We start from the raw sequence: 14727 nt of genomic DNA, 5'->3' as shown, positions 1-14727 counted from the left end.
TGGAAACCCCCGGCTTATGCTGTGCAGGTGGCAAAATTAAATTGCCCGTTTTGGCTCATCCACCAGGGCCATTGTATTCGCTACTATATAGAAATTCAGCCCAATCAAACAGTTTCCTAAATCTTGCACAAAAATATAACGGATGCTTTCCAATTACGTCATTTGGAGTCGAGGTTTTTCATCAATCAGGCTACAATCCAAGTTATAAGGTAATGGCGTCTCTTAATTATCAAAAATAACAACTCACATTTTTTAAAATTGCATTCCAACATTCAGATTCATGGGCAAATTCAACACCGAGCGGGCGCTTTGTTATCACCACAAAACAAAGATCTTAAATTCCTTCAGATCTATTTCATTGGTGATTCGGCAGTTGAACTAAATCACCGCTGTGCAATTTTTACTGAAACTTAACGTGAAATTGTCGAACAATTGCAAAATCTTCTCTATGTGCATAATGAATTGGTCAGATTGTTCAAAACTTCATTGGATATAATGCATTATGACGAACATAAAATCATTATCAGCGCTGACAAAAGACCCACTGGTAGCCATGCAAGACAATTTAATGCTCCCACCATCAATAAAGTCGCAGTGGTGATTTTTGGCGAGAATGTGGAATGACGCGATATTGTTTTGAAGCGTCGGGATAATGGCCAATTGCAGCGAGTTTATGAGACTCATCGGTCATATAATGCTCTTCAATACCCGTTGATGTTCTGTCGTGGAAAAGATGGGTATCACTTCAACATAAAGATGGTCAATCCAACATCAGGTTTGTTTACAAGTCATCAATTCTCTTTGATTCTACAACTAAGTGTGAATTCAAATTCTAGGAGAAGAAACAAATAAGGTCAACTCTATGAATTTTTATGCGTATCGATTGATGATTTGACTAGATGTTGACAATCATCTCTTAAGATACCGCCGTTTGTTTCAACAGTACTGCGTGGACATGTACGTCAAAGTAAAAACGGAGCGTCTCAATTTCATTCGTTTTAATCAGTCGAAGTTGCGGTCAGATGAGTACATTCACTTGCGTGACGCCATCGCTACTGAAGGACACGCGGCCAACATAGGTTGTTTGACCAATCTCCCAGCTACTTATGTTGGAAGTCCGTGCTATATGCAAGGGCAAATTTAAAGGAGAGGAAGTTCTTATCCCACGAATTCCGATTATTCCAACAGATCTTCCATTCCAATTCAAGAGGATTAAGTTCCCAGTTCGATTGGCGATTGCGATGACAATCAATAAACCGCAAGGCCAATCGTTGGAAGTCTGCGGGATAAATCTGGAATATCCATGTTTTTCACATGGCCAGCTATACGTAGCCTGTTCGCGTGTGGGAAAGCCGTCATCATTATTTATTTTTGCACCGGATAACAAAACAAAAAATATGGTTTATCAGATCGCTCTCCACTGATTTCAAGTCAAAAAAATTTGTCAATCCAACGACAGGTTTGTTTAAAAGTCATCACTTCTTTTTGATTTTCAACTAATTTTGAATACAATTTTTAGGGGAAGATAGGAATTAGGTCAGCTCTATGAATTTTTATGCGTATCGATTGATGATGTTTCAACAGTACTGTTTCGACATGTACGTCAAAGTAGAAACGGAACGTCTCAATTTAATTTGTTTTAATCAGTCGAAGTTGGGGCGAGATAAAGTTCGCCGGGTCCGCTAGTATTATATGTTTTATTTGAAATTTAAATACCTTGCAGTTTAACAATAAATATGATTCAAATGGATAATCAAGAAGCTGTCCAATCGATTTAAAGATTTAATCAACATTAATTAAGATAAATCAAATACCTGCTAAAATAATTTTGTTTTCTTAAATTAATTGAACTGTAAACAAATGACTTCGGTATTCTTTTCTACCACACTACTACTACTATGTACTAGGCTGAGGCCTAGCAGAGAACTTTTGGAAGCTCTATGGACTAGAAGTCCGGTGGGGAAAAAAAGAGAGAGCGTACGTGATCACACTACCTCCTGAAATTAAGCGCCTTTTTGGCGTGAACGCTAGTCTTAATTCAGTTTAGGTCTTTTAGCTAAAATTAATTGTTTAAGCTAGCAGATGTACATATGACATATAATAAAGTAGCATAATATGATAAATAGAATAGGATGACGTCTTATTACGAAAGCTGACGTGGTGGAACATTGACGTATATTTTTAATAGCTCCTCTTGTAAGAGCCATTTTTTATTGTTTCTGTGTTCTGGCTTTTAAAAATAGTTCACTCTATGAAAAAAAATGTATTTTCTTTTATATGAACAATTTCAAAGTTACCTACCTAGAATTACCTAATACTTCAATGCTACATAATCAACAACGCATTGCTGGTTTTGATTGATGATTAGCATTGCAATGCTGAAATTGCTTGAAGAAATTCGAGGTGGTTAAATATCTATCTACGCAACAGATATTAGGTACTTAATTCCATCTACATTTCTAAAATGCATTAGGGCTTGTCGTTAATTTAAAAATGTTTAAAGTTGCAGTTATTACCTTTTTTGCTGAACAATATTTTATCCACCGTAAACTTGAAGCAGTGTGAGGAGGAGCCTTAAAGCATGCAAACTCTAGAGAACTGAACAAAGACTATTTGATCACAAGATGGAGAATGATCATATGAATTGCCAAGTGCAAGCAATTAATTGTTGTATTGTATTCTCATTGCCTATCTGCTTTAGTGCGGTATAAACTTATCATTAGTATTATGGTAAACGCTCAGAGTCGCATAATGCATTTTTAGCTACATAAAGAATAACCTTTACTATTTTTATCAACAGCCCCTACCATTTGGCAAATCAAATAATTATAAAAAGTTCAGGGTAGAGTCATGTTTGTTGGCTTTGGCGGTGTCTGGCGCCGAGGCAGAACTTGAGGCAAACTTTTGCCTAAAAGGTAAGGCAAAGAAAAGTTTTTCCAACTAGTCAAAATTTCATTTAGGCGCATTTAGGCGGCAGTTAGTGGAAAGGACGAGATCGCAGTATGCCCAACGAGCGTTTAAATCAAATCCAGGCATGGTTTCTTAAAGCCTTTCACTGCAATTCATGCACAGAAATCATATTTGGGCACAAATTTTATGCTGCCTCAGCGCCGGCTTGAAAACTTTTATGCCAGCGCTGCAGACCAAAACTTTCGCCTCGGTCGCAGTGGAATCGGGCTTCCAGTCTGTCCCCCGTCACTGTCTCCACTTGCCCGACCGCCTTTGTGCCAATTCGAGTTGCACAACTCCAGCGAAGCGTGTGAAATGCGGCACAGCATAGTTAGGCCTTGAAGCTAGCGCCTCTTTGATGGATTCATGCCCCAAACGGGGCCAGAGCGAGGATGCCAGGGAACCCTTTGCCCAACATTTTAATTTCGCCACGCCCTGACGTAGACTTGTTAAAAATGCCAGCACTTTGTTTCGGTACTGTACTTATTTTTTTGTATTTATTTATGTTTTGCTGCTTTAGCTGGATAACAACCGCTCAGCTGGACTTATCCCTGGAGCTGACTGATCAGTCGGCGCTGCCTCTGGAGCAACTGCTGCATCCTGCGCCTCCTACGCTCCTGGCGTTGCCGCCGCTCCTGCCGGCGACGACGCTCGCGACGCAGGCGGCGGCGACGGGCACGGCGCCTGGCCGCCGCAGATGAGGACGAAGAGGAGCTAGTGGTGGTGGTGTCCGAGGAGGAGGAGGAGGAGGCGGTTGTGCTAGTGGTGTCGGAAATGGAGGCGGCGGTGGTGGTCGTCGTGCCAGATGAGGCAGCAGTCGTCGTCGTGGCTGCCTCTGTAGTCGTGGTGCTGCTAGCACCGTTGCCCTCCTGGGCCAGGAGGAGGCACCCGAGCACGCCAAAGACTAAAGCGAATACGAAACGCATTGTGATGTGTCTGATCTGGGTAATTGTACCGGCTTATATACGCAATCTGGCTCAAGAATAACTAAGCCTTGTAATAGGCAAATAGTTTGGCTGGTTCCATAATCGGATATGTTTGTACAGCTTCTCGATATTGACTGAAATCGACTTCAGGCTTGATAAGGTCATTAAGACTAAATGCTGTTGGTACCTAGTTTCTGTTTTTAACCTATTCAAGGTCGTAACCTTTGAAAATGAGCTCTGAAATTAATAAAAAATGCAATTCTTGATTCCCATTTCTAGACTTATTTGAAAACATTCGTTCAGATAGCTCCAAAACTGCGAGACTATTTGCGTAGAAAATGTCAGGCGGACGGACAGACGGACTGAAATTAGAATACCCTGCAAGGGTATAACAAGAAGGCTTAATATTATTTTCTATTAATTTTCCAATACTTCTATGACAGGCTTAATGTATGGTGATCCGGTCAGACCCGATTTGACACCAACCGCGACACAAAATGCAAAGTTCTCTAAAAAAAATTTGCATTATGAAAGGCTCCAATTAATCAAATTTGAAAGAATTAAGCATTTTCTACAACAAATTTGTCGTTTAAATTAGAAAAATTGAAAGTATAAATCGGATTATAACATGGGATTTATTAAGTAATTAATTTTATACATAATACTGAACTTTAGCTACTTCCACATGTGGGTTGGCAGCACCAACTGGTGTATCTAGCAACATTGTCTTTATTTGGCTTTTGCGCAATATGTTCTAAGTGAGATTGTTGGATTTCGGCCGAATACGCTTAGGTGTAAAGGTTGTTATATAATTGGTAATTTTTTTCGGATTTCATAAGTACTATATTTTTTGTGCAGGAAAGCGCAGTACTCAAGCTCGCGCTTGGTTGCCTACTCTGACAGCGAAAATTCGTACGTTATTGTTTAGTAACTCGCATTATTTTTGTAGAAGTGAGCGCAGCATAAAAAAAACTGGGTCTGTGTAAATTACGACCTTTTAACTCAGATACCATCTTCTAAGCAATTAAGAGAGAGCAAAACATAATTCTCAATATTTATTTTTTAGTTCAAAAGTTTTACTTTACTAAGGTTAAGCAGCGCCTCGCTCTCAGCCACGCAGCTGGTTAATACGACGTCGCTGGCTCTGGAGCTCCTGGCGGAGCCTCTGTATCTGACGCTGCCTCCTGCGCTCACGGCGCTGGCGTTGGCGGGCAAGACGACGGCGGCGGGCACGCCTGCGCCTCCTGGCAGCGGCAGAGGAGGACGAGGACGAGGACGAGGAAGAACTGGTGGTGGTGGTGTCGGAGGAGGAGGAGGAGGCAGCGGTGGTGGTGTCGGAAGTGGAGGCGGCGGTGGTGGTCGTCGCGCCAGAGGAGGCAGCAGTCGTCGTGGTGGCCGCCTCAGTAGTCGTGGTGCTGCCAGCACTTCTGCCCTCCTGGGCCAGGAGAAGGCAGCCAAAGATGGCGAAGATCAGTACGAACGAGAAGCGCATGATTGTATGTTTAATCTGGCTGTACGCCAGGGCTTTTATACTACAATATCCACAGAATTGTGGTTAATGTAACTACGCCATCTTACACTTGACATTCGACTGTGTTTGAACAGCTTTTTGATAAAATTTGTTTTCTGAACTTGAGCAAATGTTTTCAAAAGTTTCTTTCATAGCCGAAATACTTGTTAGTTGTGCGCACTTGTACATATGTATTTTAGATGTTTTTTACATAATATTAAGGGGTTTTCGGATATTGTATGATTTATATTTTAATGTTCTTAAGATCCTTATTTTTTAAACACTGGTTTATAATGCCTTTGAGTTTAGAATAAAACAAGAAAGGAAGCTAACTTCGGCACGCCGAAGTTTGTATACCCTTGCAGATTGCAAATGGATCATTAAGAATCGAGCCATTCTGGTTAAATTAATAGAAATACATAAAAGCAAATATACATATAAAAGTTGTATATTTATACATGGCATATAATAATTTGGTTTTGATATTTATATTATAAATTTATGTGCTGAAAACACACACAAAATAGAGTTTCATTACATTTTACCTATACTTATTATGTTTACAGTTACAGTTTTAAATTCCCAGCTCTACATTCACCAATCGTTTGTATGGCAGCTATATGATATAGTTGTCCGATTTTCATAAAATTTATACCAAAACTCTGAAATAATAACAAAAGCTCTTATCTTAGAGTAGATGGAAATACGTTGAGAAACAAAGATGTTATAATTTGTTTCTATTAATTTCCCGTTCGTTCATTTCATTTCAATAATGATGCAAAAATGTTGATTGTTTTATACCCTTGCAGGGTATTATAATTTCAGTCAGAAGTTTACAACGCAGTGAAGGAGACGTTTCCGACCCTACAAAGTAAAGATAGTCTTGACAGCATCCACAACCAAGTCGATCTAGCCATGTTCGATTTTATGAAAACTTTTCTTTCAGTTTTTAAATCATCTTTTTTGTAATCTATTAAAATATAAAAATGTAAAATGGTTTAATGAAAATTTAAATTATTTCGTTCATTTTTTGATACAAATATATATAAAATTGTATTTATGTACATACATATATGCGATATTGTTAATTTTTATGATTTCAGATTCTGTCAAAATCTGATTACTATATCTTATAGCTGCCAAATTATATAAGATCCTAGGAAAATCAACAAAAGCTCGGTGATTGAACATATGGGCATTTCCAAAATGTCGCACGCGACATTCGTATCAAAACAAAAAAAAAGTATGTTACATTTCATTTTTTTTTTATAAATGTTAACTTATAGCTCTTGCCTAGGACTATAATTGGTGCAAATGATGATTTCGAGTGTTTGCTCAATTTTAAGAAAATTAAAAAAAAAAACTGAAGGATTCGCACGCGACAAAAAGTGACTTCACTTTCGCGGCGAGCTGTTTAAACACTGATTTCAGCGAAACGGCAGGGATTATTTTAATGAAACAAATTTTAAAATGTGATGCAATAATGCCAGTTTCATATGCTTTAATTTACAATCAGAAATATAGAGTAGTTTATTATACCCTTGCAGGGTATTATAATTTCAGTCAGAAGTTTGCAACGCAGTGAAGGAGACGTTTCCGACCCTATAAAGAATATATATTCTTGATCAGCATCAACAGCCGAGTCGATCTAGCCATGTCCGTCTGTCCGTCTGTCCGTTTCTACGCAAACTAGTCTCTCAGTTTTAAAGCTATCTGAATGAAACTTTGCATATACTCTTCTATAAACTCTCACTGCTATATATGTCGGAACGGGCCGGATCGGACGACTATATCATATAGCTCCCATACAAATGTTCGATAAATTTTTTGAAAAAAAATTATAACTTGGCTGTTTTTCAATATTTTTGCATCATTTTTGAGACATAGCTATTTTATATTATTCCAGAATTTTGGTAAAAATTTTATGAAAATCGGACGACTATATCTTATAGCTGCCATAGGAACGATCGACAAATGAATAGGAAAAAAATTATAACTTCGTTGTTTTTCAACATATTCTTATCTATCTTATCTTCTTTTATTATTTCAGAATTTCGGTAAAAATTTTATGAAAATCGGACAACTATATCATATAGCTGCCATTTAAACGGTCGGTAAATGTAGAGAAAATGTAAAGCTGGGAATGTAAAACTGTAACTGTCAAACTGTAAACATATAAATAAGTATAGGTAAAATGTAATGAAACTCTGTTTTGTGTGTGTTTTCAGCATTATAATTTATAATATAAATATCAAAACCAATCTGCAAGGGTATACAAACTTCGGTGTGCCGAAGTTAGCTTCCTTTCTTGTTTATCATCATACTTTGCATGTAATTTTTAGTATTATAAGTAAATTGGACGAGCATATATTCATTTTATTTCGACTTTTTTGCATTCTTCTTGTGATGTTAGTAAACAACAGTCAAAGCATAATGCCTCGGTTTGGATGTAATTATCAAAAGAAAACAGGCCCATTTTCATGATGTTTTTCATCAAAATAATGAAAAATCGTGTTTGCGCGAATATGCATGGAAGTTTTAGTTTTTTGGCCGCGGTGGACCTTTCTGTGGAAATGCCCATATGTATGTATTTTTAACTCTCCTGTTATGTTTTATTTTTTTGAATTTTACTTAAGTGGCCCGATATTCAATGATCTAATTGCAAACTGCAAGGCCGAGTCGATCTAGCCATGTCCGTCTCTCCGTTTCTATGCAAACTATTCCCGTTGATTTAAAGCTATCTTAATGAAACTTTGCATATGTATATTCTTCGGAATACTTTTTTATATGTCAGTCGACTATATCATATACATAGTTGCCATACAAATGATCGACAATTGTTAGAAAAATAAATAAAACTTGGCCGTTTTTTAACATATTTTCATCATATTTGAGATATAGCAATTTCTTATTATTTTAAAGTTTGGGTTTTAATTTGATAAAAATTGGACGACTATATCTTAAAGCTACCCTCGAAGGGATCGATAGATGTACAGAAAAATGTAAAGATGTACAGAAAACTTTAACTGTCACAAACTGTAAATATAATAAGTATAGGTAAAACGTAACGAAACTTTGTTTTGTGTGTTTTTCAGCATTTAAATTTATAATATTTATTGTTTTAGATACTAAAATATTGTTTTTTTTAATACGATAAACTTTTTCTTTGTTTTTAATATTATCAAAACCAAATTATTATATGCTATGTATAAATATACATCTTTTCTTTTTTTTTCTATTAATTTTTAATTTTTTTCTATTAATTTGACCAGAATGGATCGATTCATAATTCAATTGCAAACTGCAAGGGTATACAAACTTAGGCGTGTCGAAATTAGCATCCTTCCTTGTTTAGTATAAAGTTTTTAATCCGATTTTCCATATTGATTCTTCTCCAAATGAGTTCACATATTAGTTGCAAAATATGCAATTTTCATAGTTCTTTTAAATGTTCTTTATTTTATGTAATTCTAAGATCTACTATTCCGTTCCTTAGAGAAGAGCAGACTGCAGCTCCCGCGAGGAGCCCAACACACAGCCAGACGCTCATCCCTGTCTGTTCTGACGCTGCCTCTGCCTTCTTCTCTGCGCCTGGCGGCGTCGTCTTTGGCGCGCTTGACGCCTGCGTCGCTGGCGGGCTAGGCGTCGTCGTCGGGCAGCTGCCCTGCGCCGCCTGGCAGCCGCGCTTGAAGAGGAAGAGGACGACGCTGTGGTAGTGGTGGTGGCGGACGACGCCACCGTTGTAGCGTCATCGTCAGAGGAGGAGGCGGCGGAGGATGCGGTTGTGTCCGAGGAGGAGGATGAAGAGGCGGCAGTGGTAGAGGTAGCGTCGGAATCGGACGAGGTTGTGCTTTCCGTGGAACTCGAAGTCTGACTATATCCCTGCTGGGCGAGCAGTAAGCAGCCCAAAAGGCCCAAAATCAAGACACACGACAAGCGCATTGTAAGTCTTTTCTGACGACAAACCGTGTGCGAATCATTTTAAATAAAATTTTTACCGGAAACTAAGACCAGCCAGTGTGACGCAGGTTAACAAATACATGTGCACATGTAATCAAAATTCTGCTTAGTACATTTCGTACAAGCTATACAAACAATACCAAGTAATAGTAAATAAAAAAAGACTATTTATTGACTTAATAACAATTAAAACAAGCCGAATTTTATAAGTTGGGTATAAAAGCCCAGACACATAATTGAATCCGTCAGAGATATTCAGCATGCGCTTCTCGTTCGTACTGATCTTCGCCATCTTTGGCTGCCTTCTCCTGGCCCAGGAGGGCAGAAGTGCTGGCAGCACCACGACTACTGAGGCGGCCACCACGACGACTGCTGCCTCCTCTGGCACGACGACCACCACCGCCGCCTCCACTTCCGACACCACCACCGCTGCCTCCTCCTCCTCCTCCGACACCACCACCACCAGTTCTTCCTCGTCCTCGTCCTCGTCCTCCTCTGCCGCTGCCAGGAGGCGCAGGCGTGCCCGCCGCCGTCGTCTTGCCCGCCAACGCCAGCGCCGTGAGCGCAGGAGGCAGCGTCAGACACAGAGGCTCCGCCAGGAGCTCCAGAGCCAGCGACGTCGTATTAACCAGCTGCGTGGCTGAGAGCGAGGCGCTGCTTAACCTTAGTAAAGTAAAACTTTTGAACTAAAAAATAAATATTGAGAATTATGTTTTGCTCTCTCTTAATTGCTTAGAAGATGGTATCTGAGTTAAAAGATCGTAATTTACACAGATCCAGTTTTTTTTATGCTGCGCTCACTTCTACAAAAATAATGCGAGTTACTAAACAATAACGTACGAATTTTCGCTGTCAGAGTAGGCAACCAAGCGCGAGCTTGAGTACTGCGCTTTCCTGCACAAAAAATATAGTACTTATGAAATCCGAAAAAAATTACCAATTATATAACAACCTTTACACCTAAGCGTATTCGGCCGAAATCCAACAATCTCACTTAGAACATATTGCGCAAAAGCCAAATAAAGACAATGTTGCTAGATACACCAGTTGGTGCTGCCAACCCACATGTGGAAGTAGCTAAAGTTCAGTATTATGTATAAAATTAATTACTTAATAAATCCCATGTTAATAATCCGATTTATACTTTCAATTTTTCTAATTTAAACGACAAATTTGTTGTAGAAAATGCTTAATTCTTTCAAATTTGATTAATTGGAGCCTTTCATAATGCAAATTTTTTTTAGAGAACTTTGCATTTTGTGTCGCGGTTGGTGTCAAATCGGGTCTGACCGGATCACCATACATTAAGCCTGTCATAGAAGTATTGGAAAATTAATAGAAAATAATATTAAGCCTTCTTGTTATACCCTTGCAGGGTATTCTAATTTCAGTCCGTCTGTCCGTCCGCCTGACATTTTCTACGCAAATAGTCTCGCAGTTTTGGAGCTATCTGAACGAATGTTTTCAAATAAGTCTAGAAATGGGAATCAAGAATTGCATTTTTTATTAATTTCAGAGCTCATTTTCAAAGGTTACGACCTTGAATAGGTTAAAAACAGAAACTAGGTACCAACAGCATTTAGTCTTAATGACCTTATCAAGCCTGAAGTCGATTTCAGTCAATATCGAGAAGCTGTACAAACATATCCGATTATGGAACCAGCCAAACTATTTGCCTATTACAAGGCTTAGTTATTCTTGAGCCAGATTGCGTATATAAGCCGGTACAATTACCCAGATCAGACACATCACAATGCGTTTCGTATTCGCTTTAGTCTTTGGCGTGCTCGGGTGCCTCCTCCTGGCCCAGGAGGGCAACGGTGCTAGCAGCACCACGACTACAGAGGCAGCCACGACGACGACTGCTGCCTCATCTGGCACGACGACCACCACCGCCGCCTCCACTTCCGACACCACTAGCACAACCGCCTCCTCCTCCTCCTCCTCGGACACCACCACCACTAGCTCCTCTTCGTCCTCATCTGCGGCGGCCAGGCGCCGTGCCCGTCGCCGCCGCCTGCGTCGCGAGCGTCGTCGCCGGCAGGAGCGGCGGCAACGCCAGGAGCGTAGGAGGCGCAGGATGCAGCAGTTGCTCCAAAGGCAGCGCCAACTGATCCGGCAGCTCCAGGGATAAGTGCGAAAAGGAAATTGTTATATTATGTATAATAGAATATTAGTAGCTAAATTTTAAAAATAAAGGTGCTACTCTGACTAATATGAATGAATGACTGCAATGATTCAAGCGTAGAGCCGCACAAACTCTTTGGGCTCAGCTACAGCGCATTCGAACATCGCCATTCCATGGCGGTTAGATATCCATATTCAATCAGCGAGGCGAAAGACGAAGGCGGGGTTTCTGATGCGGCAGACAATTGGCCCTCCCCAAGGAGTTTATTATGCCAGAGATTGAACGCTTAAAAATGCTTTTCTTGTAGCCGAGCTCAGTAGTGAGCAGCCTGGGGAATCAAATCAAATAAAATATTCATTTTGATCCTTGAACTGTGCATAAATATGTAGCCTGCTGCCTGACGGACAGAGCATCGTCAACCACCCAGATTTCACATACTTATCCGTGGGATGCGAACAAAATTGAGAAGTAAACGAGCACATATAAAAGATGCGGTTTGACGACGGCACTTCATCATCTTTTTCGTACCCGCAGACAGACAGCAATCGCAGAGGAGGGGCAGGAAAGCGATTTCCGTGGGCTGGCTTATTGTGATTCGAATCCAAGATTAAGTGGAGCAGACAATTCAGGGAATGGGATTCAGTATTAGGGTTAAGTTGCGCTCAGCTAACAATTTTATATTCCAATTGTATGGTCCTGTTGTGAGTTAATTGCTTAGCTCCTCCGCTTTAGAGACTTTCGAACTGGTTCGTCCTCCTTCGCAATATCTAGTCCTTGCATTCCCTTGGATCTGCGTTATCAGATTTGCTCGCTACCAAATTGCATTTCAGAAAACTTATTTTGCAGAGAGGACAGCCGTGGAGAAACTTGAAAAAAATAAAGGCCGGCGGCAAAAAGGTGAAAGACAGCAGGGGAGGAGGTCATCCCTTATTGTTGTCATATTTCCTGGACCTTGGCAATCTGCCATTGTAGGCAATTGTAAATACGAGACAGAAAATAATGTATACAATTTCCCACATTTTTTTCTTAGGAATGCGTTTTGAAAAGTTTGGGGAACTTTTAGCCTGATTGCTTAGTAAACTGATAAAGTCAATTATGTGCTACGTATAAACAGAAAAGTAACCATTGATCAATTTATTTAAAGAAGAACAGCAATAGTTATCTATTTGATAAGTAGCACATAATTTATAAATGAAAAAAACACGCCGTAAAAAAAGACCAAATATATTTTCTGGAGATGTTCCCATATTTCCTTGACAGACTCCTTCCTCAAAGGAGATATAAATAGCAAATTTAGAGGATGAGGTTTGGCATGAATATGGCTAATTTACAGTCTTTAAATATGCTAAAATGTATAAACAACTTAAAGGTTTAATTCTTTAAATAAATTATAATTAGAGTATGAGTGTTCGCTTTATAGCAAATGCAAATGGAAAACAAATAAAAGTAATGTCTTCCATTTGCAAGTACTTCTGTAATTTCTTTAAAGAAATAAACCTTTCTTTTACTTTTGTCCGCTAGTTTTGTATACGCTTGCATGTATTAATTGGATCATAAGTACATATGTATGTATATATTTTTGTTTTTACAAGTTTACAGTTACAGTTTTACATTGACAGCTTTCAATTTTGTTCTACATTTAGCATATGATCTAGTCGTCCGAAATACGGAAATAATATGAATTGACCATATCTCAAAGTACAGCAGCGAAGTTAAAATTTTCCAATCGTTTCTATGTCAGCTATATGATATAGTCGGCCGATCCGGTATATAGTAGTAAGAATAGTCAGAAGACTGTCTGCAAAGGTTCATTCAAATCCGAGGGTCTAGTTTGGGTAGAAACGGACATGGCTAGATCGACTCGGCTGTTCAAGAATATATGTACTTTATAGGGTCGAAACCGCCTGCTTATATGCGTTGCAAACTTTAGACAAAAGTTATAATTTCCTGCAAGGGCATACAAATAACGAGCTTAATTATATACATAGTTTACAGTATATTTTTAGATTAAAAAAAAAGTCAAAACATTTATTTTGACCTATTAACTGATGACATGCCCATGAAAATTTCACCAGTAATTTGTATGAACTGCCATCGATGTTTCATTAACAACATCGATCCGTATGTTGATAAATTAATGATGAATTATAGTATATATTTTTGAGGGAAGGAGAGTACGAGTGTTATAAGGTGCTTTTATTATACCCTTGCAGGGTATTATAATTTCAGTCAGAAGTTTGCAACGCAGTGAAGGAGACGTTTCCGACCCTATAAAGTATATATATTCTTGATCAGCATCAACAGCCGAGTCGATCTAGCCATGTCCGTCTGTCCGTCCGTCTGTCCGTCTATCCGTCTGTCCGTTTCTACGCAAACTAGTCCCTCAGTTTTAAAGCTATCTCAATGAAACTTTGCATATAGTCTTCTATATGCTCTCACTGCTATATATGTCGGAACGGGCCGGATCGGACGACTATATCATATAGCTGCCATACAAATGTTCGTTATATTTTTAGAAAAAAAATTATAACTTTGCTGTTTTTCAACATTTTTGCACCATTTTTTATATATGACCATTTTATATTATTTCTGAATTTTGGTATAAATTTTATGAAAATCGGACGACTATATCATATAGCTACCATAGGAACGATCGGGAAATTAATAGAAAAAAAATTATAGATTCGTTGTTTTTCAACGTATTTTCATCTACTCCGGGATATAAGCTTATTTTATTATTCTAGAATTTTGGTATAAATTTGAAAAACATCGGACAACTATATCATATAGCTGCCATAGGAGCGATCGGTAGATGTAGGGAAAATGTAAAGCTGGAAATGCAAAACTGTAACTGTCAAACTGTAAACATAATAAGTATAGGTAAAATGTAATGAAATAATATCTGCAAGGGTATACAAACTTCGGCGTGCCGAAGTTAGCTTCCTTTCTTGTTTTTTTTATCAACTAAAGAAACTTAAGAAACTATTTTGGTCTTGTGTGAGCGAGGAAGGAAGGGAGTTCCACCAATTACAGGAACGGACTTCCACCGCAACACGACATGACATCGGCCCTGTTAGAGATTTAAATTAGCTTGAAATCGTAAGAGTTAGCCATGGCAACAAGAGATTTATTGCTCCGACAGGGAAGGCAAAATGGCCTTGTGCTTTTCAAGACATAATCAAGTAATTCAATAAACCTACAGCAGAACAACAGTGCCAGGGAATGGATACGAAAATAAAAATGGCAGTTGGATT

The 14727-nt window shown here is 38.9% G+C and overlaps 5 protein-coding genes across 5 annotated transcripts; 2 read left to right on the top strand and 3 right to left on the bottom strand.

Annotated features, from left to right (window-relative positions):
• Window positions 1-3427: 3427 nt before the first annotated feature.
• LOC108072717 (protein new-glue 1) lies at window positions 3428-3897 on the bottom strand. Its single transcript, XM_017163978.2, has one exon. The coding sequence runs from the start codon at window positions 3873-3875 to the stop codon at window positions 3495-3497; it is 381 nt and encodes a 126-aa protein (XP_017019467.1). The 5' UTR covers window positions 3876-3897; the 3' UTR covers window positions 3428-3494.
• A 1086-nt stretch (window positions 3898-4983) lies between these two features.
• On the bottom strand, window positions 4984-5371 carry LOC108072711 (protein new-glue 1-like). Its single transcript, XM_017163964.3, has one exon. The coding sequence runs from the start codon at window positions 5365-5367 to the stop codon at window positions 4984-4986; it is 384 nt and encodes a 127-aa protein (XP_017019453.1). The 5' UTR covers window positions 5368-5371.
• Window positions 5372-8876: 3505 nt separating this feature from the next.
• On the bottom strand, window positions 8877-9330 carry LOC121502264 (protein new-glue 2-like). The gene has a single exon (XM_041775467.2). It carries the CDS (start codon window positions 9325-9327, stop codon window positions 8932-8934), a length of 396 nt encoding a protein of 131 aa, XP_041631401.1. The 5' UTR covers window positions 9328-9330; the 3' UTR covers window positions 8877-8931.
• Window positions 9331-9567: 237 nt separating this feature from the next.
• LOC108072638 (protein new-glue 1) lies at window positions 9568-9989 on the top strand. Its single transcript, XM_017163871.2, has one exon. It carries the CDS (start codon window positions 9606-9608, stop codon window positions 9987-9989), a length of 384 nt encoding a protein of 127 aa, XP_017019360.1. The 5' UTR covers window positions 9568-9605.
• A 1094-nt stretch (window positions 9990-11083) lies between these two features.
• LOC108072726 (protein new-glue 1-like) lies at window positions 11084-11479 on the top strand. The gene has a single exon (XM_017163990.2). The coding sequence runs from the start codon at window positions 11099-11101 to the stop codon at window positions 11477-11479; it is 381 nt and encodes a 126-aa protein (XP_017019479.1). The 5' UTR covers window positions 11084-11098.
• The last annotated feature ends 3248 nt before the right edge of the window (window positions 11480-14727 follow it).

This window comes from Drosophila kikkawai, chromosome 3L (genome assembly GCF_030179895.1).
Source record: "Drosophila kikkawai strain 14028-0561.14 chromosome 3L, DkikHiC1v2, whole genome shotgun sequence".
In the NCBI taxonomy this organism is placed as follows: domain Eukaryota; kingdom Metazoa; phylum Arthropoda; class Insecta; order Diptera; family Drosophilidae; genus Drosophila; species Drosophila kikkawai.
This window is presented reverse-complemented; position numbering and strand designations above follow the sequence as displayed.